The 25,830-nt window shown below is 36.0% G+C and overlaps 1 protein-coding gene across 1 annotated transcript in view; it reads right to left on the bottom strand.

Annotated features, from left to right (window-relative positions):
- Positions 1 to 19,852, bottom strand: part of LOC135073363 (uncharacterized) — a 54,664-nt gene extending 34,812 nt beyond the window's left edge. Inside the window, exons 1-2 of the mRNA XM_063967515.1 lie at positions 19,718 to 19,852; positions 12,248 to 12,346 (exon numbers count right to left, since the gene is read on the bottom strand). Of these exons, the coding sequence (XP_063823585.1) occupies positions 12,248 to 12,346 (99 nt within the window). The 5' untranslated portion in view covers positions 19,718 to 19,852. The remainder of the gene's footprint in view (positions 1 to 12,247; positions 12,347 to 19,717) is intronic.
- Positions 19,853 to 25,830: the final 5,978 nt, after the last annotated feature.

Genomic DNA, 25,830 nt, shown 5'->3' with positions numbered 1-25,830 from the left:
TCTACATGATGCGTTTGTCAAAGTCAAGCGTTTCAGTAGCTGCCTCCCCATACTTCACCTCCATGTATTAGAAATTAGAAGAAGTTTAGTGCGCAGGTGACCGCAATAGAGAACGATTGAAGCATTGGGAGCAACAAGGGCGTTCGGCACCGAAAGTCCGTTTTGATGTTATTACATTAAAACATGCACTGTACCATCTAGTTTAACATCCCAAAAACTTGTTTCGATCAGCCGCTCCCTGAGGGCGTGAGAATAATTTATGTCACAAGTGGCGCTACGCCCTTGTTGCACACAGTAACAAAAGTGCGTTTAAATTCGACCTGTATGCAGTTTTTGAAAACTTATTAATGTAAAAATGACTGAAGACTAATTTTGAGTCTTCCAGTGACTTGGCCCCCTTTAAGATTGGTCCACGGACCAAGTCGCCAGACTGAAATTTCAATTATTCATTCCTCCGGCAAATGGACTCACTCTAAGATTCTAGAGTAGATTTGTGTTGATTTAGTGTTTAATTTATTAACAAAAACATTGAAAGTTCACATTTTTACCTCCAGAAATTGCGGCAACCAGTTTAAAAAAGAAGAAAATATTTAAAAATTCAATCCGGCAACTTGGTCTGTGGACCTAGCTAAAAGTGAGCCAAATGAGTGGTTGAAACAGGTCCTGACCTTCCAGGCAGGCCTGGAGGATCAGGCTGGACCTTCCAGGCCAGTTGCAGCTGATTCGGAAGATTCCCTTCAGTCTAGTGAATATTTTGATAAATCTGATTAAAACACGAAAGTCGGAAAAAATATTAAGAAAGTTGAATATTTTAACGATGATTGTAATAAATACACACGTTTAACTTACATTTTAATTAAAATTAATAAAATAAGTATTCAAATTGTTATTTATTTTCCATAAAAAATAATAATTAAATTAACGTCCTATCTGTTTACTAGTTTGGTGCAACAAGGGCGGATAACACAAGTAAAAAAAAATGCATTTTAAGATGTTTCCGGTTGCTTTAAAATAGTTATAATACCTTAATCTTATTGCTAAATCATGGGACTAACAAATAATAAAGTAAGTGTAAGTCAAATTATAAACATTAAAAAAATATAAGACATTAAAACTTTCATCGTCAATTTTCTCGAAACTAAATTTTTCGAGATACGCCCTTGTTGCACCCAATGCTTCGATTGTTGAACGTATGTCACGTTTTGCGGCAAATTGCTCACTGCGCGACTACTGACGTAAGTAAAATTTGTGTGTTTGGTTTTTAGTGTTGTTGGAAGATTATTAGTTTTCATTGCGTATAATGTTGTTTTGACATTAATGACGTCATAACATTGATAATTACCATTAGTGCTTAATTTATTTCATGTCGGTTTCGGTAAAATTCACGTAAAATACAAAAAATGAAAAAACAAGGAAGATGTCGGATTTCGAAGAAGCTGGTGCACTAAAATTAGTAGAAAATGTATACTAAAGTTGTAAAGAAAGTAAACAAATTCATTACAATACTGTTATAGAACAATCAGCGGCAGAATCTGAAAATGATGTGCCAAGGGTGCAATAGTTGTGCAAATTTACTGTACAACGCACATTAAATGCACATATGATAGGCCTGTTTTGTTGAAGCACATGTCATAGATGAAGGAAACCTTTAAGTGTGCTAATAAGTTTAATATTTGATGATGTATGATGGTAAAACAATGTTTTTTCTATGATTTCTATAAATCGCACGTTCATAATCAAACCGTCACTATACGAAATTGGGAGAAATTGAGTTAACATCGCCATCTATCAGCGCTCCGCGAAAAGTGCATGCTGTAAAAATCCCACGCTTAAAGCTCAAATAGTTCGGCAGATATCACTAGTGTCGTTATGGAGTTTAATGGGAAAACCGGCATTTGTTGTGAGTAACAGTGACACGTTTTTAGTAGTGACGGGATCTGGACGGGCACGCCGTGATAGTTATGTAAACTCTGTGTTGAAAAACGTCATTTTTAGCATAAAGACGCTTTTACTCCAAAACCATAAGATAAGTCACAATAAAGTAATACGAAAAACGCCTTAAAACAAAAAGTGACAATATTTCTCTTACATTTTTAAAAAGATTGTTCATCACTTCGTATAATATTGTGTTTATCCAAATAGTGAAATATTAAAACAACAAGAAATATTTTTAAATGACTAAGTAGTTATAATTTTATCTAACAAAAATGCCACCAGTCAATCGAAACACTAGTAAAATCAAAGAAATTATCAAGGTAATTACTACTTTGTCTAGCGTTTGTGGACTATGAAAAAGCCTTGGATTCGATCGAGATCTGAGCAGTGCTACAGTCTCTCCAACGGTGCCAAATTGACTAAAGATACATCGAAGTGTTGAAAGGCTTGTACGAAAACGCCACAATGTCGGTTCGTCTCCAGGATCAGGACTCGAAACTCATCCAGTTGCAGCAAGGGGTGAGACAGGGAGATGTCATATCTCCGATACTGTTCAACACCGCCCTGGAAGATGTTTTCAAGCTTCTGGAGCGGATTCAGCATAAATATCAACGAGTACATAATCCACCTTCGATTTGCGGACGATGTCGTAATCATGGCTTAGACTGTGGAAGATCTAGGCATAATGCTCGATGGCCTAAGTAGAGCCTCTCAACAAGTGGGCCTGATGAATGAGTATGAAAATGAATATGGACAAGACAAAAAACATGTCAAATGTCCATGTAGTATCCACTTATCTGGAGACTCTACACTCGAACGTTTACTGACCTGGGACAAACAGTCCAGTTACGCAGGTCCAACTTCGAGAAAGAGGTCAATCGTCAATCCAACTCGGCTGGGCAGCGTTCGGGAAGCTTCGTGATATTCTCACGTCCGAAATACCGCAGTGCCTCAAGACAAAAGTTTAATCAGTGTGTGTTGCCAGTGATATTTTATGAATCTGAGAGGTCACCCAAAAGGTGATGGAGCGTGCGATGCTCAGTTAGTTTCCCTACGTGATTGAATCAGAAATGAGGAGAGCCACAGGAGAACCAAAGTGACCGACATAGCCCGCAGAATCGCTAAAATCAAGTGGCAGTGGGCGGGGCACATAGCTCGCAGAGGTAATGGCCGCTGGATAATGATCCAGAATTTAAACCTACTTCTCTGAGCCTTTTTCCCATGAAAAATCACTATCTAGTTCGTCAAGTTCATCGAGGTCATCAAGTTCTGGTTGTTTAAAGGCTGCCTGAACAAGAGAGTGCCTTATTTTCTAAGAAGTTGATTTATGTGATGTAGTTTTATAGTAATTTCATGTGTGTAACGTATTTATTTCTGATCGAAAATTTACATTTATTACTGTTACCATTGGTACCACATAATCCAAATTATTAAGTTTTAAGTTCATTAAAATTACTGATTTTTCTGTGTTAGTTTTATTTAATAATAATCATTTTTTTATTTTTCATCGTCAAATTTATATGAAAATAGTGACATTTCTACCGGAATTAATAATACAACAATAACACGTTTTTAATTGAAAACTGTCACTGTCTCAATTTAAGTGGAAAAGTGACACTATTTTTAGAGAAAAAATTAAATATTAAATAAACCATTATGATAATTTGAAAGATAATTATATTTCCGTAAAAGCCAAATAAGCCACTACTGGTCTTTAACAAAAAACAAAACATTTAATAGCATTTTGCTCATTTTGCAAGGGTTTTAAAATTTGAGCATTTCAAATGCTTTTCCTGAAAAATCGACTTTTTTGTATAGTGACAGTTTGATTATGAACGTGCGAAATATTTCCTAACATTTCCAAAATATGTTTTTTTCTTTAAGTTTTAGCCACAAATCTTTAATGAACGTTATTTTCTAATAGTGTATGCTTTATTCTATCAGTTTTAACTGATTTTCATATTTTTAAACTGTTATTTGACACACAACCGGACTTGTAAGTTTGGGCGGCAAAATGCTCATACGCGAGCACTCACGTTTCACGGAAAGGCGCGACTACTCTAGGGTTAAGCAAGCATCGTTTGCCAATACGGGCGTGAGTGTCAGTGCGCAAGACAACATAACATGCAAATGAATCGCAAATAATCACCAATGAAAAAAACCCTACCTACATGTTTTCTTTCAGTATTGTCCCGAATTCCAAAGTCCGAATTTTCCGGCATTGTCAGTGATATTCAATCAATTTATCATCCTTCTGTGTCAATATGTCTAAAAAGTCTTATTACATCAAAAACGACAATCGACAATGATGAAATAAAAATTATAAAAAATACTAGCTTTGCCCGCGGCTTCTCCAACTTAGATTTATGATAGACAAACTTTCAGATTTAAATATTTGTAGGATAATACATATAATGGAAAGGATTCGCTGGCTTCTGACTTGTGACGCAAAGGAAGTTTACTCGTAAATTTATTTGATACTATCGTCGTCGTATTTATTTCATAAAGATACCATATAATATTATTCTAGTCCCTGTTGGTAAGTTACATTTATTGTAATGGCAAGAGAACGTAACGTATAACGTGAAAACCACTCGCGCTAACTTGCTCCTTATTTAAAACGATTAGTGGGAAGATATGCTACTTATTTCGTCGTCTTAATTACCAACTCTTGTAATTTCACGCTGTGTTTAAGTAGGAATTTAACACTTAATGGCAATAATAATAGAAGTTATTACAGTGGGTTTGCTTTACACAAAAACAGTGAATTAAAATGAAATTAATAATAAGAACAGACATGGATTACCAGAACATTAAATAATGAATCTGTCTTCTTCTTGTATTTCCATTTATTTTAAGTTTTAAGTATAGCCGAAAATTACTACTTATTCTAATACACAGCATTATCAACTTAAAATTAATAGGTATCGTATGTTTAAACAATTGGTAACCTACTTTGGTAACAGATCGCTTTAAGTATTGTTTTTAAATGAAATCACTGATTATTTTTATTTTTTTTATAGCTAAATTGGAATTTCAAACTAATTCTAAATTGAAAATAATTTTCAATATGAAATTAGTCTATATTTTATTAGTTTCAAAACTTTAGTGATCATTCTGAATCTAGCCTATTGTGTTAAACCGCGGTTCGTTCACGAACGTAATAATTTATGATTGTTAGCAGTCGCCGGCGTGTTTCAAAGCTAATTGGGTTTTAATTTTCATAATAACATAGTTTTCTTTTGTTATCGATTGGCAATTCTTTCTTCTTTGCTTATAATTTTTATCACTTTCACCTTCTTACATGTCAAGGTTCTTTAACAAGATAAGATGGGCCATCGCAATTACAAAGGACACAAAGTGTCCCAGGTTCGATTACTATTTAGGGCGATGATTATTGAACCTTGGTCTTGGTAAAAAACATTCCTAAATATTTTTAAAAAATAAGAAATAAATCGTACAGTTTTTAGGGTTGGATTTAGTTTTCAAATTCATTGGATGTTAAAATTTACACTGCTACGAAGTTGGGGATAAAATTAATGTGCATAGCTTTATAACGTCTTGTCATACTTTGTCTTACTTATTTGCAAATAATCATAAAACATAACTCAAACCAGTGTCCGTCCTTAGAAGTTGGGATTAATAAATCATTTAGTCCCAAATTAGCTTAAACTCCGGAGAGCCGGGCTATATTTTGTCAAAACTTTAAGCTGTCCAACTACTAATGAAAAACTGTTGTACGGTCTATGGATTACGAAGTTTTGTAATTGTATTTTGGTACTTTGGAATTGAAACATTGTAACAAGTCGACTTTTCGTGTTTAAAAATTCGGAAATCTAGATGTCTAGATTGATATTGTAAAAAGACAAAACAAAAATAACAAGATGACAAAATTTTAATTATTTGTCCGTCAGACAGATAATAAGAAAATATTGGATACGTATTTTTTCTTTTTTTTCTTACTCAAATAATAACAGTGTTACATCGATTTGAAATGGCGCGTGACGTCACGCTTATGAAGTGACGTCACCTTAATATACCTACTAGTGAAGTCTATAGTGCTTACTGTAGACTTTAGGCAGTTAGCAATTTGCACGATTCTCCGAATGACATTACAGAAGTAAACTGTTTTAATTCCCGCATTCTTCGAATAGTTGGCGATATTAATGGCAGTTCTGGAACGAAGTTCGCTGCACTTTGGGCGCATGTGCATACTTCCAGCAAGGCCAAAGTGCTTTGAGCGAACATTGCATTGCTCAGTTACATAAGTAGTTTGGGAATCTTCGAAAACTAATGCATTCAATTTTACGTATGCTAAGCGTTTCTTGATGTATGTTCGATGCAGGAAAATAACGAGAAGCAGTTACCTAAGCTTTGTGAGCCTTCGGAGTTGATCTGAGTACTGGCTGTGATTTTGAAAAAGCATTGCATGAGCTTGCCATCAAATAGCTAAGTGGAAAAGTTTTTGCTCTGGGATTTAGTCCTGGATATTTTGCTAATAGGCATTTTGTAACCTTAGCCTTGGGAAAGGTGGATATGACAAGTGGAAGATTGTGCTTTTTTTTAAAGAAAGAAAGAGAAAATATTTGTGTTACCAGCTACCAAGAAATTTTCCAGCAGTTAGCAGGTGAAGCCATATTTTTATTCAACAGACTCAATTGGATGAAATGATGACGACAAAGAAGTACACCTAATGTCTCTGGTACATCGCTTATGTATATTAATTTTTAACTTTTAATTAAAGTTAGCATAAAGCTTCTTAGTTCTTACAATCCTAAACTGTAGGTATACATTGCGCAACTTACTGCTCTGAATATTGTCCATAGTAACCTACTTATGGGATTGTTACTTTCCAAGTGAAGATTGATCGACGGGTCCAGGGTTGGATGAAAAATAGCGGCAGTCGCGAGGGTCGGTGGTGACCGGCGTCATTCACTGTGATTGCACGAATCAGTCACTTCAAATGTTTATTTTTCACCACATTCGAATATTAAATGATTTTCATTACAACTGACAGCCTGTTTAAAATACTGAGAAACTCTTTGAAACCTCACTCGATTTAACGATAAATTCCTAATAACGTCTAAATTTCTTGACTTTGCTGATTTAATTTGTTTTCTACCATGTCGCTATTCAACGTTCACTCTCTACAGCATAGAAAAATACTGACCCGTAAGTGTGAATAGGTATTTTTACGTGTAAATTTGTCATGCCAAATAATGTGAATTGTATTAAATGTGTAAACTAGAATAGAAGCAATGTAGGTACAAAATATTGAGTAGCTAGGTATTTTTAGTGGGTTACTTTTAGAAATGATCAATGATTAATGATCAAACTCAAAACTAATATCATTATGTAACCAAACTCAAAACCACAGTGTGCATCAGCATTGCGTTGTGGTGTGGTAGAACAATATCTGTTCGTGTATTATGTGTACTCGTTATTATAACTATGGTCGTATTTAACATAAATCACAAGTATTTGTATTCGTATTGAAGAATCCATTAGAATAGGTATAATGTGTTTAGCACACAATAGAAGATGAATACATAAATGAACAAAAAAAAGAAACCTTCGCTTTGAGTGTCCTGTGCCAAAAAGGTCTTTGGTTCAGCATTAGTTCTGACATTAAAGGTAGCAGGAATTTGATATTATTTTCAAATAAACTGATATAAGATGCCAACTACTATAGCCTTCTGTCGAGATGCTCTCGGTTCACAATAACTACGATGGAACAAGAACCTAATTAGGGACAGAGCAAAAATGAAGCATTAATGACAAAGCTCTAACGAGCATTTGATGGCAGCCCGCGTGCTGTAAATGGGTTGTGCGATCAACATGGAAAATGTACAGAAATACTTACAAGTTTAACACCGGTATTCACAAACGATGCTTGCTCCAGTGAAGCAGCAACGCTCTGTGATTGGTTCGTGTTTCACTCTGCCACTCAAGTATTGTCTATGAATAGGTTTTGGGACCCTGTGCGTCCACGCGCACTGTAATGTTTGTGAATACGGGTGTAATCGTATTGTAAGACACGTCGTTGACATTAATAGAATGTCATGTTCGGACTGGATATGGGTAACATTTCCCTTAAAAAGCGGAAACTCTTGGGCTACTCCGAAACATACTTTCGGGTCTTCTGTCAACCTTGCTCATGCTGCGTCTCGCATTGCGGGAGACGGATGGCAACATTTAAAACTGAACTTTCGACTTTTTGGTTGCCGGGTGATGGTTCCTTTACTGAGTGAGACACGTTGTAATAATCTTACTCATACGCGAACACATTTTTAGCTCTAGGAGTTAATACATGCAGATTAAATGTGGCGTGAAAGCAAAGTGATTAAAGCTTTTATCTTGAAAGTGATTAATTACGAGGTGTTCTCGAAGAACGGCTATCAGGAATCAGAATTAATTGTGCTCGCAGTGCTCGCACTAATGTGTACAGATAACAATACTCTCATGATACTATTGAGGATGAAAATCTATAAAATATTCCGATTAAATCATATCTAACAGAAAGTGAGCTCTACGAGGTTATAATGTTCAAATTAATAACAAAGGTAGGTAACTGAGTTTTTCCGCCATTTCTTCTCAACATGTTATCCCGAAGCGGTGGTAGGGCAAGCTATAAGTAATTGGGACGTGTTTAAGCGCCCTGAAAAGGGCCTAAGTAGTTAATAAAAGATTTGATTTGAAATAAGGTTAACATCAGTCGAACTGTGTCTGTTGCCGGAATAATGTCCTTTTGAAACATGTTTGTCCCGTCGCGACGCGCCGCCGAGTCCCGCTAGTCAAATTCTGCCGCGTTGTTAACTCCAATCGTTCACGGGACATGGACTTTCGGAACTCTGTAAGGGTATATCCACATCCGATGGTGGTTTGACATTGATGTATACTTGCCACGTATAAATAAATAAGTACTAGTCGCTTTTATATGCGTGAATTTACAGCATATGAAAAAATACCGTCGGGCTCTTCGCGGAGATTTCGAACGAAGTTCACGACTGCACGTATGGACGCATGTTTAAAGATTTGGCATCTTACGTAGTTGTAATTGGTGCTATTTTGCATAAACAAAGTATAATCTGATGTGCTGTCGACTATCAAATATTTCGTGACACTCAAAGTGGCCAAAAAGTTGACAACATAACCTTATTCCAATTGTAACAAAGACGTGTTGCTTTAAAACTTAACTTTTTGGCTAAGTACTTCAGGTGTCACGATAATCGCACCAAGCAATGTAAAGACACCTTTATTCGCCAACATGTTAATGATCAGCACGCTCTATCGGCGTGAAACACGCCTGTTAAGCGTATGGAATTGACAATTATGTGTATATTCCAGAGTGGCAGACGCAGCCGTGAAAATGAGCGACGTTGTCATAGAGTTCGGGGCTAGTTTTACACGACAGAATGTTAGGCACAGTATTGGACAGTGAGTGATGGGGCTTTATGGTATTAACGTGATTGTGTCGGGTTTTGAGTATTTAGGTTTTTGGAAAAGACTATCCATATATGTTCAACAAATTCTTCAAATGACTATCCATCAATTTTGTGTTTCTTTACACTTTATGTAGAAAATCTTTTTCTGAAGTCGAATACAAAATCGGTGATTTAAATGTCTTAAATTTAGCATTTTAATATAATAATTTTCCTAGGCTACCTACTTCATTTTTGTCTTTACTTAGCTTAATTACTTTAAGGAAGATTCAAGTTGAATACACAATAAATTCTATGTTAATTTTTGTAAATGATTCATTACAGAATATTAAAATAACAAAGTTGTGATGAGATGCTACATCACTACCAGACTCAGTAACCAAGTTCCACGAGTAGCAATTTAGATCGGAATCAAAACTCGTGCGTGTTAACACGTTAATATAGTGATGGGTTATTCCGCGCACGTTTCATATCGCACGGCTTGTGAATATCAACCCTAACAAACAAAATTGATATTTGGAGCTGGATGGAATGCTCGTCCATTTTGAGTGATTAAAGTTTTTAGTTGCGCTCTAAATTCAATTTGTTCGGACAGAACCTATGATTGGTTTTGACAGATATTTTTTGTAGTTATTTCATTTTTAGCGTTTTTTGTAGTTATAGTAGAAGCAAAATCTAGAGATCATCGTATTTGTTAATTCTGAAGTGGAAAATGATCTAAGATTCAAGCAGTTTTAATACAATATTGAATTTAACTGACTCATCACTCTGTGAGTCTCATTTCGGAATTGAAACGGGACCAAAAGATTGCAAATATCTAATATACCAAAAGATGGGATCAGAGCTAAATTCATCAGAAAAATCTTTTTAAGGCCTCACTAAAAGATAAACCATTTACATACATTAATAAACGTAAAAATAGCTGCACAGAGCACGGAAGCGAAGACAAGGCTGCCTTGTTTAGAAAACCTATTGTAAGTGCGTTTAAGCAAATCGCTTTGTGCTCTATTCGATTGTCAAAGACCGATCTTGAGCACAGCGGCAATTTCCTGCGCTCGATCCAATTTGCCGTCGGTCCAGCATTAAACAAGTAGAAAAATAGGCTAAAGACGTGACGCGAGCGCGCTCGAGTGGATACGACGTGGGCAAACAAGTCACATTTGGAACAGTTTTATTGTGTCGAATGTGGCAGCGTTAATACTTTAACGGCCACTTGCAGATGCTTTCTATTCATCTATGGCTGCCACAGAATTCCAGCGGTATGCTTTAGGTCCTAACCTAGACCATATCACTTGCTGAGTGGTAGCAATTTTGGTTCAAATTACATAAATTATGGATATTGATGTTGTAGCTTTAATAAGGATTTTGGACTAAATAAAAAAAATATTTCTTTCTTTCTTAAATCTAATATTTGAGATAAATTTTAATGCGCTTCGCAAACGTAGAAACTTGTATGTTAAATGTTATATACGACAACAGTAAATGTATTCTAATCTAATGTAGTCTAATGTAGTGTAATCAATTCAATTAAATATTGAATTGATATTACACAGCAGCAGGTAAATAAGTACCTACTTAATAATTGGATCTGAATATTATCTACACACGATATCTAATGGACTGATTTTTTAAAGTGGATTTCTTTTAAATAAAAATTCCAAACCGTTACGTACGTACAACGTACGTTGTGTTACTCTATTATTTTAATCTTAATGTCACAATGGAATATTCACAATTTCACAACAAGTTCATTAATAAATGTGTGTTAGAAATAAATTGTATGTAAATAAATACCTATATTTTATTTCACCAACTAAAACAATACACAGATCACGGATATTATTAAAAGTCTGAATGCTTCTTTTCGAAACGACACGGATTATCCGCGTGCATAAGGATCAAGTCTTTTTCCTTCGGATACGTCAACCAATGCCAGCTTTACCCGAAAGCCTCCGGGAATAGATTAGTATTTGATGGGAAACGAAAGGCACGTTTAAAGGAAACAATTTAATTTAACAAATTAGCTACTGATGTTTTAGTTAGAATAGAATAGAAAGTATTTATTTGTCTCAAAACGGGTTTCATTTAATGGTTATTTTGTGAATATTCGTCGTTTTCGATTTTATTATTTATTTCTTCATCATTAAGTCATCAAGTCTCCACTGCACAAAGACGACCTCTTCATTTACCAAAGGTAAAAGGGAGGATTTGGTCAACACTTCCCACGACGGGTTAGGGAAGCCTAACGTTCTCATAGTCGTCTCTTAGGCCTCAGCCTCGAACTTAGCGGGCAGCGGGGCGGCGGCGGCGGCGGCGCGGGAGCGGGGCGGGCAACGCAGACCCGTTCTCGAAACAAGCGGGCAGCTCGCGCGGCGCTTTAGCGGCGAAGTGTTCTGTTCGGGGTTGTGTTGTCGAGATATTTGTTTTTATTCGCAAACGAAATGTCTGAACAACGGCGACAATTTTATTTCGATTCAAATTTATTCCTAACGCTCGATTTATTGTGGGCAAAAGAAGGAGTGCGCTGCCCGCTCGTTGCCCGCTCCCTCGCCGCTGCCCGCTCGTTGCCCGCTGCCGCCCCGCTGCCGCGCCGCTGTTTTCGAGAACCGGTCTATTTGATTTTACGCATAAGATCCTGCCGCTCCCGCGCCGCCGCCGCCGCCGCCCCGCTGCCCGCTAAGTTCGAGGCTGAGGCCTTACGACATCCACGGGAAGAGGTAGTGGGGATGGGTTTATTCTACTCGGCCGGAACCACACATCCATGGGAAGAGTGGGGGTGGACGTTAGTTTTACCCATTTATTTGAACTTCATTGCATACGGGAAGCAAGTACGCGCATGTTTCGAAAGGTCTATTAATCAGTGCACTCACCAATGTGTAGAGGGCGCTCGCGTAGGCGGCGTGTTTGACGTGCAGCGTGCGACAACACGATAGCGTCGTGTCTTGCTCGTGCGCCGTCCATGCTTTCATCTGGGGACAAACCAACAAGCGTAAGTTACTATTCAATAAATCAACCATGAATTAAAACAAATAATTTACGAGTAGGTATTAAATTAAAGTAGAGTACGAGTAATGCAATGCACCCTTTTGCTCAACTGGCATCCGCAGAATACCAGGGACCCAATTATTGCTCTTATTTGTAATGTCTCCAAATCATTCGCGTTTCAACTAAAGTCGCGCGCGACTATCGCTCCATTTTTATTCCAGCTGATGTGCAATTCAGTATCACGGTAAATTTCACACGCTGACAAAGACGAAACAACAGATTTATGCACTTTCCATTAAAAGTCCGAACTCCATATTTTTGAAACTAAAATTACTAAAACACACCATGTTCGTGAAGCTTTTGACTCGCGTTTGAGAAAAGTAGCTTTCTGTCAGGTTTTACGTAAAGGCGTAGTTGCATTCCGTTCACATTTCATCTTCGTTTGAACTAGCTGTCAAAACATTACTGCGATACAGATTTGTCAAAAGCTGATTTAAAAAAAAAATTGCGCAGTCGGGGCCCAGTGTTCCTGACGCGCTCTCGGCCGTCATGGCTTATTTGCCATTTTGGTGTTTTTGTACTTTGGTTTTATTATAGTGGTTACCTATTTTGTACTTGCATCGAATACATACTTTTTCTTTTCTTTTATCTAAACGTTACACATTCACAATAGGTACTATTACCTCACAGATTCGGTATTTCTGAGCCTCAGTATCCATCCAACTACCAACCAACACAAAGGGTAATTAGAAAGTCCTTTAAGAAGAGATGTAAGTACCTAACTTTAAAGTTCACTGCAGTGATTTCACTATTTAGCATGAAAACGTCGCCGATTTTGCATAACAAAGCAGTGGCTCTTACTTTCCTGGATAGTAAAGTCCTCGACCTACCTTCTGAATAACAAAAGAAGTTGTTAAAACGTCACCTACTTATGTAGGTACATGTTTGACGAGTCGTAACATGTAACTATGTATTTATTATGAAATTTAATAAAAAATGGAATAATTATATAAGCTGTTTTAAAACCTTACACTTCAAAAACCTGTCAAATGTTATTTTCCTGGGTCCCAATTTCTATTAAATCTCTAAACTAAGTTTGTTAAAGATTTTTTACTCATTGAATTTATTTCTTTATTTATAGTTAGTACTGGTACCTACTTAAAAGTATCTCTATTCTCATTGAATTTACTTTTTGTAATGTATAGTTCGTACTGATACGTAAATGTACCTTTTTTGCTAATTTGAACATCATCGTATCATTCCACAAGATCCGTGCTAGGGACTATACGTGTGGTTACCTAATGGGTCGAAATAATTGATGCGGAATTTAACACGTTCATCCGTGAGTCCAAGTATAACTTACATGTGGTTGTTACGCGAGCCAGAACTAAAGTTTAAAGTTTCATGATAGATTTAGTTTACAACAACGCTTCAACCACAGGTTGCGCGGAGAAAACTTTAATTTCACCGACTGAACTTTTAACATAACTTTTGTGGAGTCGAATGGTTAGGTATTCACTTTTCTAATGATTCAATTCACATAGTTGTCACTGACATTTAAGAAATTGATATTTGGGTAATTGGTTTCTTTCCAGTGCTTCAAAAATACACAAGCCAACAAATAAATCTTTAATTAACTTGCGATAAATCTATTTCTTAAAACAAAACAACAAATCCAAGTTTTGATTGAATCTTAATCAATTACCTGTTTCTCTTAAAAGTTTGTTTGATAAGGCTAAATAATTTGACTAAAGACATTTAGGAGAACATTCTGTTTTTCCACCCACAATCACAAAGATTCACGCAATCACAATCGTTTGATTGAACAGATTGCAAAATTTTAAGATTAGGAAAAGGTGTAAGCTGATCCCTTAAAGAAAGCTCGATGTTTGCAAGGAAACTGCATTCTCAGGTGGGCCACACCAAATAAAATAAGCAGACTACCTATGTATATTTTTCAGTTTCATAAGCACATTGCGGTGCTTAATTAAGCTGAGTTTCTGTTAGCTAATGATTCCATACTTCGAAGGTGCGTTATACAATCGATTACGAAAATCAGACAGCAGCTCATGTATACTTGCAGTGGTACAAAAGTCACACGAGAGAATGTAAAAACTGGTCATTTTTGTTACCTACTAATAAAGTCTTTTATATTGTGAATTTATTACCCACGGGAATAACGCAATAAAACTCCACAAATCAAATCTGGTATTAATTGAGATTTCCCTTTTTCAAGTACGAAACAATCCAGTTTATTTGATGGACAGATTCCTGGCTGAAAATGTCATCATTCAAACCTCGCTCGGAGCGAAATTACAAAAGTCGTTTGCGGTCAAAATAGAGTGCTATTCCTGAAAAAAATCATGCCGGTCTGTTTAAATCTCTATCCATCACAACTGTTCATTCAACAATTCACGCTGTTGTAAGGTCGAGAGAAAAAGAAAGAGAGAAGCGACGAAAACGATAGTCAAGATTGAATTATAGAATAGACCCGTTGCCTCAAGGTAGGTATGTAAGCACAAAACAAAAGAGCTATTTGTGTACTGACTTGCGTGATTTAGTTCGCAACTTGATATTTCTGTGGTCATTATATGTATAAGTCTTCATTGTTTAGGCTTTTCAAAGCTAGCTCATCTTAATTACAAAACAACTATGACGTGATGATAATTCTCAAAATAATATTGATACTTTAATGTTTGTATAATTATTATTATTCTTTGAATCTGTTGTGTAATGATTCATAATAAATCACATACATTTATCTCCTTGTTTTTCATTTACTACATTTTATGCAATAGCGTACCTAGACCCTAGACTAATAACAAAAGATAATTAGACTGATATTGGATGTGTAACATATGATGAGTTCAGATTTCAAACAGATTTCGTCCTTCTAAAAATGGCCGCACCAGTTTCTCTCACGGAAAAAGTTCGTAAAATTAATGGATGGAAAAGGGCAGGTTCAAAGTTGCCAGGGAAATTAGATCAACCATTGTGTTGGCGACCTACGTTAGCGATTGCGACAGGTTATAACCCTGAACGAGGATGAGAATCAACAAATTATACGGGCAGGCACAAGATACTGGACGCTGAAAAGGGTTTACCATAAAAAAACTAAAATATCTTTTGTGAGCTAGGATTGCATGTTTTGAATATACCAGCACAAAATAATACATTTATTATATGAAATTACAACATGATATTCTTAAATTATGAATTGCAATTGCGAATTTCGAATAAATATAACATTGAATGACTTTTCTTGAACTGTAAAAACGCGATGCTCATATACTTACCTAGATTTTGTATGGTGCTTGTACCCGTTCTGTTGTTTAGTTTTATTTATTATCTTGCTGTGTACTTGCATCAAATAAATTTCTTTCTTTTTTTCTTTCAAATTATGTGAAGAAATCACGTTATGAAGTTATTTTTTCCCGTGCTATCTTGGTTGAAGTATATTTTCTTACCTGAATGTCTCCAACTTCCTCATCGGCCCTAGAGCAATTCCAAGTATACCATCAATAAAAGCCTAATTAGAGTCATCAAACCTCTCAGTCATTCAATTAGAGCCATTAGAACTTCATAACTATGAGTTGTTTTCTGTGTGTAAGCTGAGGACACGTGTCCCCACTCCAGCTCGCACATAGTTTTTTGATCGTGGTTTTAACAGTATTTGAGCTAAAGTCTTGAAAATTGGAAAGCCTACTATTTGGATTCGACTGTAATTTTTGAGGTATAATACATTATCGTAGCATAAATATTTACGAAGATACAGATGTGTCAGCTGGGGACACGTGTCCTCAGCTTACACACAGAAAACAACTCATAGTTATGAAGTTCTAATGGCTCTAATTGAATGACTGAGAGGTTTGATGACTCTAATTAGGCTTTTATTGATGGTATACTTGGAATTGCTCTAGGGCCAATGAGGAAGTTGGAGACATTCAGGTTATTTTATTTGCCTTTCCCTGTCCTATAGGACTCTACACAGAAAGCCCCCGGGCTGTCGACGCCCGGTGGCTTGTTGTCGGCAGTTTTATTTCAAAAGAATCATGTCGACAGGTTTCATGTATGTACATAATTATATATACTGTATTATCCTTATTATTAAAATCTTTATGTTTTGATAATGTGATGTAATATTGGATTATGTTATATGAACACATGCGACATGTCATGTACAAAATCATGTAATAGAAATAACACAAGGTCGTTATTGTAATTATAATATTTTTTACGACAATTTGCATGTCACAGTATTAAAATAAAGCACGTAAATTGTTACCGACGAGAAATTACAAGACTATTTGCATAATCGTGCTGTCATAGTTTTCACAATTTTATTCAGTGTGACAACATTTTGACTGTCCGTAGGTACTTATTCCGCATTTTTTCTTCCACGCTTTGATGTGTTTTGAGGATCGGCACAAAGAAAAAAAAAGTTTTTATTTATTTATGGCAGTAACAACAGTTTGTCTCACGTATCATATAGGCAGACATTATCTTATGTCCAAATTTTGAAAAAACATCCTATCGATGACGGTGTTGATTCCAACCGGTACCTCTAGTAGGAAAAACTTTCGAGTTCGTTTCGTTGCGTATTCAAAGTGTCATCGAAAAATTTTGTATGAAAAATTAAACAGCGCCCCCTAGGGCGGCTATAATATAGGGGGCGCTGTTTAATTTTTCATACAAAATTTTTCGATGACACTTTGAATACGCAACGAAACGAACTCGAAAGTTTTTCCTACTAGAGGTACTGAAATAACTAACAAGTGACTGAGTGTAGAACAAAGTACATATTTTTAAACGTATCCCTCGTTTCTAGCATTTCATATTGAAACAGATAATATTATTTAACTCTAGTGAGCTTGACAAAGGTAGATATTTTTCGTTCATTCCATTTATCAATGTATGAAGACATCGGTCCAAAACTGGCAACCCATGAAAGTATACATTAACCTTGCCACCTACACTAATTTTTAGGGTTTCGTAGTCCTGACAGAGAACCCTTATAGTTTCGATATGTCTGTCTGTCTGTCCGAGGTTTTGCTTAGAAACTACTGGCACTAGAGAGCTGTAATTTTGTGGAGGTATGTATATTAATCACGCCGACAAAACGGTAGAATAACATTTTGAAAAAAAATTTTTTTAGGGTAGCTCCCCTACATGTAATGTGGGGATGATTTTTTTTTTCATCTTCTACCCCATCGTGTGGGGTATCGTTGGATAGGTCTTTTAAAATGGCTTAGGGGTTTCTAAGACTATTTTTCGATTTAGGGATCTGTTTGCAAACTATTAAAGTTTGAAGTGCCAATTTTTGTTCGAGTAGGGCGTCATTTTCATGAACTTTCAAGAAAAACTATAGCGGTTAAGATAGATCACTTAGTTTAAGAGTAATAGTCATTTGACTCATATATTATAAAATTTAATTTAACCAGTAAAATTCCTTAGATGAAAATATGAAAAGTGACTTTAGATGAAGTAATTGCTTGCTTCTGAAATAAATGTATTGTGGTAACGACGGACAACAACGGAACCCAACACTACGCGTGACACAACACGCACTTGGGCAATTTTTTTCTTCGTACTTTCTCTGCATGGGATTCGATAAACTTTTTTCGCCATTTGGCTTTTATTTCAGGTGATAAAGGAAGATATTTATAGCTGAAGCCATAAATTTGTCATTTTGCCTTTTATGCGTAATAAACGTACACGTCAAAGGGCAAATGGCGTAAGAATTTGAAAAGTTTCACCATCACGGAGAATTGTAAAAACACCAAATTCCAAATGTATGACATAGGCCTACTCGTATTTTGTCATCATTACAATAAATCTTAAATCAAATGCATGTGATATTATCATGTGATATTATCTACATCTATAAAAGCAGAAGGTCACTGATTGACTGACTCACTCATCACGAAATCTGTTTCATCATCAGTTTCTGCAAGTGCTAGGAGTCTAAAATTTTGCATGGGGGTTCCATTTAGAACGTAGGTGCTCACTAAGATGGGATTTTGCAAAATATAATCCCTAAAGGGGTTAAACGTGATCGACGATAGTGATACGAAGTCGTGGGGGGCCGCTAGTTTGCAATATTTGCAAATATTTCACAAAATAAATTTGAACTGCTAACCGCAATGTCCTTTTGGTCTGCTGGCCAAAGAGATAAAAAGTGGAAAGAGTCATGTGCTCTAACTTATAGATTCTGGTTACGACTGCGTATAAAAGGAAACGAGTTCAATTTAAATGAAGTTAATATAATATTAAAGTTAGATGACCATACAATATTCTAGCGTCACAGATTTGTCAGAAGAAGCGTTTTAGTAATACTAAAATATGTACAAATGAATATTACCTATGTTATTAGCTTGGTATGGATCAAACCACACAATGCCAATGTTGGTTCATGGGAACCATCAAGACATGAAGAAATTAATAAATTATTCCAATATTCATCCCTCAAAATATAAGGTTGTGACCAAGATATTAAAAGCATTTTGTATTCTGTTCTATCATTTTACAAAAGAATAGTGATATTTTTCCTTTCTCTGGGTAAAACAATGAGCTGTCAAAGAGTCAAACTTGGGAAAGATTCAAAGCATAAGAGAATAGATGTCCTCTGAGCAAATTTGCTCTATCGTCAAGAGTTATCATCATTGTTATCAAGAGTTACCACTTATAATTACAAAGTTAAATATTTTTACCAATATTTATGAACACTAAATCACAGGTTCACTTAATATACATTTAAAGGTGATCTACACCTGAGTTAAAAGGAGTCTTATTCCAAGAAATATCACAAGGAAAGTTTAACAAACTCTCATTTCAAAGTTTTCTTGAATAAATGCTCATTTGACTTGCATTTTAAGTATTTGAAGTTTATGAAGGCTGTTATTACGTTTAAATTTTGATTATGATTCAAATGAGGTAAAATTATCATATTCAAATGTAAATGTTATCTTTGGTGACTATAGACTGTATTTTTGTTGGATTTGAAGAAATTTTCAGGTTTCAGGAATTTTCATGATTGTTCACAAGAAAAGTATTTCAATACAATTCATTGCCTTTTCGCTCGGTGTTTAGTTGATTTATGTAAATGTACGTTAGTAAAAATATTTAATGCTGAACTTATTTATTTTAATTATTTATGCATTACATTTAAATTACAAACTTCGTAAAAATGAATGCTAAAATCTTAAAGGGTTCATACAAAGCGGTATGCATTAAACATCACACATCTCCTTTTATTTGCCCAAGACATTGTAGTTTCGCGTTATGTCCCATATAAAGACTATAAAACTTTTATTTGTTACGAATCTTGTTTTAGTGAGACAGTATGTATTTATTACCTTTGAGCCAGTGGTGGTACTGCTTTACAAGCTCGGAGTCGCATAGCATGCTAGTCGGAGAAGTTTGTTTGGTTGTTACGAATTCACTGTTACGGAGCCGGCGAAAGTTCGTAGTAGCGTGCGCGCCGTAGCACAGCCGCGCGGCAACTGCCGCCTGGCGCTACGGCGGAGCGTGTAGCGTGCTACGAGTTTCGTAGCTACGGAAGCTTATTTGCGTAATTGACGGAGTTTTGAAGTTCGAAACCTTTTAATGGAATTTAAAATGTTACGTGACAACTTGCAAACATTTTGGTTGGGATTATTGGGAAATGCTTATATCACATCCAATATAGCCAAAGCCTTATTTCATAACATAAATTGTTTGTGATCTCAAATTATAACTGTTGAAAAGAACTGGTGAGTTCTTTTACTTCCCTATATGAAAATACAGAATGATATTTAAAAAAAAAAAGGAATGTTAGCCTTAATTTGAAAGGCTTGATCATAAGTATTACCTACCATATCTTATTTTAACACATTATTTTGAAAACTTTAAGAAGGCTAATGTTCAATTATTTCATTAAAAAACATTCAAAATAAGTTAATAACAAGTTGTTAAAACCGGCATTAATGATTAAAACTACCAAACAAATTACTTGAACTCGGAATTTGTACATACACATCAAAGTAATAAAGCTAGTATAAGCAGAGCTTTACGAGCTTCCCGGCGTTTTCCGCAGATAATAAAAACACGCTTACGGCAAGTTAAAGGCCGGCACGCGAGCCGGCTTATGAGTGAGCTTTTAATTTATTATGCGTCGGGAACACGATGCAAGATTTACGAGCTAGTTATGCATCCGTCAGCTCCCTCTGCTCTAGACTAAACAAGATAAGTCATCACTTTCCACTCTACAGTGTAAGCATTCGTAGAATTGTTATTCACATAAGAGATGTGTCAGCAGAACTAAATTGTAAACACCGTACTGGACGACTGCGATCGGCCACAATATTAAATCATTATTAAATCGCCTCCAACTCGGCGAGGACGTGATCACTTAGTTTAATTAAATATAATCCTTTTTAAAAAGCTTCCACCCCGCTCCCGAAATCTGACTGGCGCAGCCGTTCGGATTTATTGCTGCAAGTTTTCCTAAAGTTTACGCGATTGGTGTCAAAATCCGCCGTTTAAATTCGTGATACTACGGGAAACTAATAAATCCGCCGAACCAAATAAATTTGTCATCGAAGTACGGGTGGAACGAGTATGCAGAGAACGGTCGGTTGGTGAGTAGAACTTTTCGCCAATCCTTCCACTCCTTATCCTCTGTGTATTTTTCATGCTTTTTAAATCGTAGGGAAATATTGCTACTCCGGGATAGAACTTCTCCCAGGGTATCGCATTTTGTGTTTTCGTCATAAAACTTTATCGTTAACACTTTTCGTTTAGATTTAAGTGAATTAAATATTGAAACAAAGTAAAGAAATAAATTGAAATAAAGTAAATAAAGTGAAATAAAGTAAATAAATTGAAATAAAGTAAATAAAGTGAAATAAAGTGAAATAAAGTAAATAAATTGAATATTGAATTAAATTAAATAAGTTTATTGTGTAAAGTAAAAATTATTAAAGTTGTTAAGTTAATTGTCTCTCGAAATTGAACAATTAAATTAAGAACCACTCTTATTTTTACTGTGTATTTTATTGTGTATTTTATTGTGTGTTTTACACGGTAATCACTACGTGTATTTTAATTGTGAATATTGTGTAAAGTACTGTTACAAATTCTGACTGGCGCATATCAATTAATAAATTTAAATTCAGTAAAAATGGCTTCACCACAAATCGAATCCGTACAAATCACGCCAATACCCAACGAGATGCTCAGATTAATTCCATTTTTTAATGGTGACAAAAAACATCTAAATTTGTTCCTTAAAAAATGTGAGTATGTTATATCGAGATATAGAGGTGGGGTTGAGCAAGATTTATACGTGTACCACGCTATCACTAGCCGCCTTACAGAAAATGCAGCAGCACTGTTATCAGAACAAGAAAATTTAACAAACTGGTCGGAACTTAAAGAAATTCTGACACAACATTTTGGAGACCCGCGTAGTGAGGCATGTATTAATATCGAATTAGAATCATTAAAAATCAGATCGAATGAATCGTACACAGACTTTTGCAACCGCGTGCAATCAACCAGGTCAATGCTTATATCCAAAGTAAACACCATAGCAGACGAGTCAATCCGTCACGCCAAAATCACCATATACAACAACACCGCGTTAAACGTGTTTCTCTATAATTTACCAGAAAACCTTGTGCGCATTGTGAGACTAAAGGCACCGTCCACTTTGGAAGCCGCCCTCTCGATTGTGCTCGAGGAAGTAAACTTTATGGACCAATATAACATGCGAAGCAAAATCCATTCGCAACCCAAACCTAACAATTCGTTTACGCCAACTCAACAGAAATTTTCAGGCAATCAGCCTCATTTTGTCAGCTCTAATGCTTTCAAACCGATAATTCCTCCACAATTTAAATTTGGCCTTCCGCCTAATCAAGGCTACAAACCCTTCCAGCAATATGGAAATAAACATTTACAACAATTCGGCTATTTCAAGCCTCCGCATCAACCAGGTTTCAGGCCGCCGCAGCAGTTCGGCTACAGGCCTCCACAGCAGTTCGGATATAGACCGCCCCAGCAATTTGGCTATAGACATCCTCCTCAGCAATTCGGTTACAAACCGCCTCAATTCGGCTATAAGCCACCGTTCGGTGCTCAGCAAGCCCAACAAGTCCAGCCGCCACGTATGCAGCTGACCGACGTGTCTATGCGTACGGCTACAAAACCAAACAACGTAAATGAAACAAACTTAAATGATCTGAACTACGACGAAGCAGAACAGTCGTATTACGATCAATATTATTGTGAATACCCTATAGACGAATATAATAACATGTACAGCGAACAGTATTACCCTGATTTCGAGGAAACTCCCGAGGAAACCCAGGAAACTGAATTCCAACAGGATTTTCACGAAACAGCCTCCATCAAAGAACAGAACAGATAAACATTAATTGCGATCCGGAATTAACATTACCATATATTTACCTACCGGAACTGGATGCTCGCATGATGATCGACACTGGCAGCATGCGTTCGTTCTTCAGTCCGCGTATTGGCTATCAGTATTTCAGTGAATTCATAAGAAATGAACCGTTCCAAGTTGTGAGTACACACTCGTCGAGTATTCACGATGAAACTATGGAAATCCCCCTTTTACCAACATTTAACAGTGACAAACACCACAAATTTTATTTGTATGATGTAGACAAAAGATACGATGGTCTTATTGGAAATGATTTGTTAGAACAATTAGAAGCACTAATTGATTTGAAAAACAGGGTCCTTAGGACTAAAACAGCATGTATTCCGATAATTAATAACAACCTTAATTACGTTATTAATTTACCTCCACGTTCAGAAAAACGCGTAAAGTTACCTGTTGACCAATATTCAGGTGACGCTATTCTAAATTACAGAGAATTTACAGACGGCGTTAGAATGCCTAGTGCAATCGTTAACTGTCGCAACGGATACGCATCCACGATTATTCAAAACACTTTAGACAGACCAATCAGTTATAAAATCACTTGCCCATTTAAAGTTAATAAATTCGAATTGACTGACATTCAAGTTAACACGACACAAAACATGAATGACATCGAAATTGACAATTTGCTTGAAGAGAATTTGGTAAAGTTACGATTAGACCACACAAACGACGAAGAGCGTGAAAAAATTTACAGCCTTTGTCATAAATATAAAGACATATTTTATTGCGATCAACTTCCATTAACATTCACAAACAAAATTAAACATCAGATAAGGACAAAAAATGAGGATCCAATCCACGTAAAGCCATACAGACAGGCCCCAGCTCAGCAAGCTGAAATTACTAAACAAGTAGAAAAAATGTTAAAAGATAATGTAATCCAGGAATCCCACTCTCCTTGGAGTGCACCAGTTCACCTAGTGCCAAAAAAAATGGACGCATCTGGTGAAACAAAATACAGAATGGTTATCGACTACAGACGTTTGAACGACATAACGATCGACGACAAATACCCATTACCAAACATTAATGACTTATTTGATAAATTAGGAAAAAGCGTTTACTTCAGTACGATTGATTTAGCTAGCGGATATCATCAGATTGAGGTAGAAAAATCCGACAGACAAAAAACTGCCTTCAGCACACAAAACGGTAATTATGAGTTTCTCAGAATGCCCTTTGGACTTAAAACAGCTCCGGCAACATTCCAAAGAACTATGGATAATATACTTAGAGGTCTACAAGGACTCCATTGCATGGTTTACCTTGATGACATAATTGTGTATTCCAGCAGCTTAGATCAACACCTGGAACATCTAAAATCAATTTTCGACAGACTTAGAGCCACTAACCTTAAAATTCAACTTGATAAATCCGAGTTCCTTCGTAAGGAAGTGCTTTACCTAGGACACACCATCACGAAAAACGGTCTTAAACCTAATGATGATAAAATTGACGCTGTATTAAATTACCCAATTCCGAAAACGACCACAGAAATAAAGAGCTTTTTAGGACTTGTAGGATATTACAGGCGCTTTATTAAAGACTTTGCTAAAGTTACAAAACCATTAACGTCATGTTTAAAAAAACGAAATAAAATCGTAATAAATCAGGAATATACAGACGCATTTAACAAATGTAAGGAATTACTTACACATGCCCCATTATTACAATACCCAGACTATGACAAGCAATTCATATTAACAACAGACGCATCGAATGTAGCATTGGGCGCAGTACTCTCACAAGGACAAGTAGGCAAAGATAAACCCATAGCGTATGCTAGCCGCACACTCAGTGATACTGAAGCTCGATACAGTACAATCGAACGCGAATTACTTGCTATTGTATGGGCTGTAAAACACTTCAGACCTTATCTCTATGGTCGTAAATTTGTCATTTACACAGATCACAGACCTTTGGCATGGCTTAACTCGCTAAAGGATCCAAACAGCAAATTAACTCGATGGCGTTTACGCTTACAGGATTACGATTTCGATATCGTGTACAAAAACGGGAAACAAAACACAAACGCAGACGCGTTATCCCGCATAAAAGTAAATGCTCTTGATTCAGATAATCAGTCCATGAAAGTAAATGTTAGCAAAAAGGAAAAACGTATTCAAAAACATGTTGATAAAGTAGTAAAGAAAATAGAAAAATTATCATCAGGAAGTACAATAGTAATTTCCGACTCTACATCCTCAGAAGGAAGTAGACAATTAGGTTCAGAATATCCGATTCCGTCGTCAAATAATTCAGACTGTGTCGATGAACAATCAAATAACTCACAAACTATTCATTCCGCAAAGGATACCGAATCACAAGGCATCCCAATCTTAAACGAAGCAATCGATAACAAACCTAATCAAATATTAGTCTTTGAACGATTCGATAATGAACTTTCAGTCAAAAACCTTTCGCGCGATAAACAAAAGGTTCTTGAAGTACATTTACCTGATAATAATGCAGAATTAGTAAAACAGTTTTTAAAAGAATATATCAAACCTAAAACAAAGTATTTCATTTATTTTGAATCAGATCAACTTAGACGAATTTTCACAGACGTAATTATTAAACTTTTTAAGAAAGATGTAGTTCAGTTTTACGAGTGTACAGAACGGGTAAATTACATAGAAGACGAGGGTGAACAAAAAGCAATAGTTATCCAATACCATGAAGGAAAAACATGCCACCGTGGTATTAAGGAAACATTGATTAGAATTCGTAGAAATCATTTTTGGCCTAACATGCAACAAACAGTTTCCGCAATCATTAACGCTTGCGAAGCCTGCCGTAAAATGAAATACGATAGGAAACCCATAAAACCATTTTTGCAATTAACTAAAACTCAAGATTCCCCATTTCAGGAAATTTTCATTGATCTCTTCAGTATTGAAGGAATCACATATTTAACCCTAATTGACGCCTTCAGCAAATTAGGACAAGCAATAGAGATACCAAGTAAATCAACATCAGACGTTACTAGAGCACTTATGAAATATTTCTCAT

The sequence above is a fragment of the Ostrinia nubilalis genome, chromosome 7 (genome assembly GCF_963855985.1).
Source record: "Ostrinia nubilalis chromosome 7, ilOstNubi1.1, whole genome shotgun sequence".
Taxonomy (NCBI): domain Eukaryota; kingdom Metazoa; phylum Arthropoda; class Insecta; order Lepidoptera; family Crambidae; genus Ostrinia; species Ostrinia nubilalis.
This window is presented reverse-complemented; position numbering and strand designations above follow the sequence as displayed.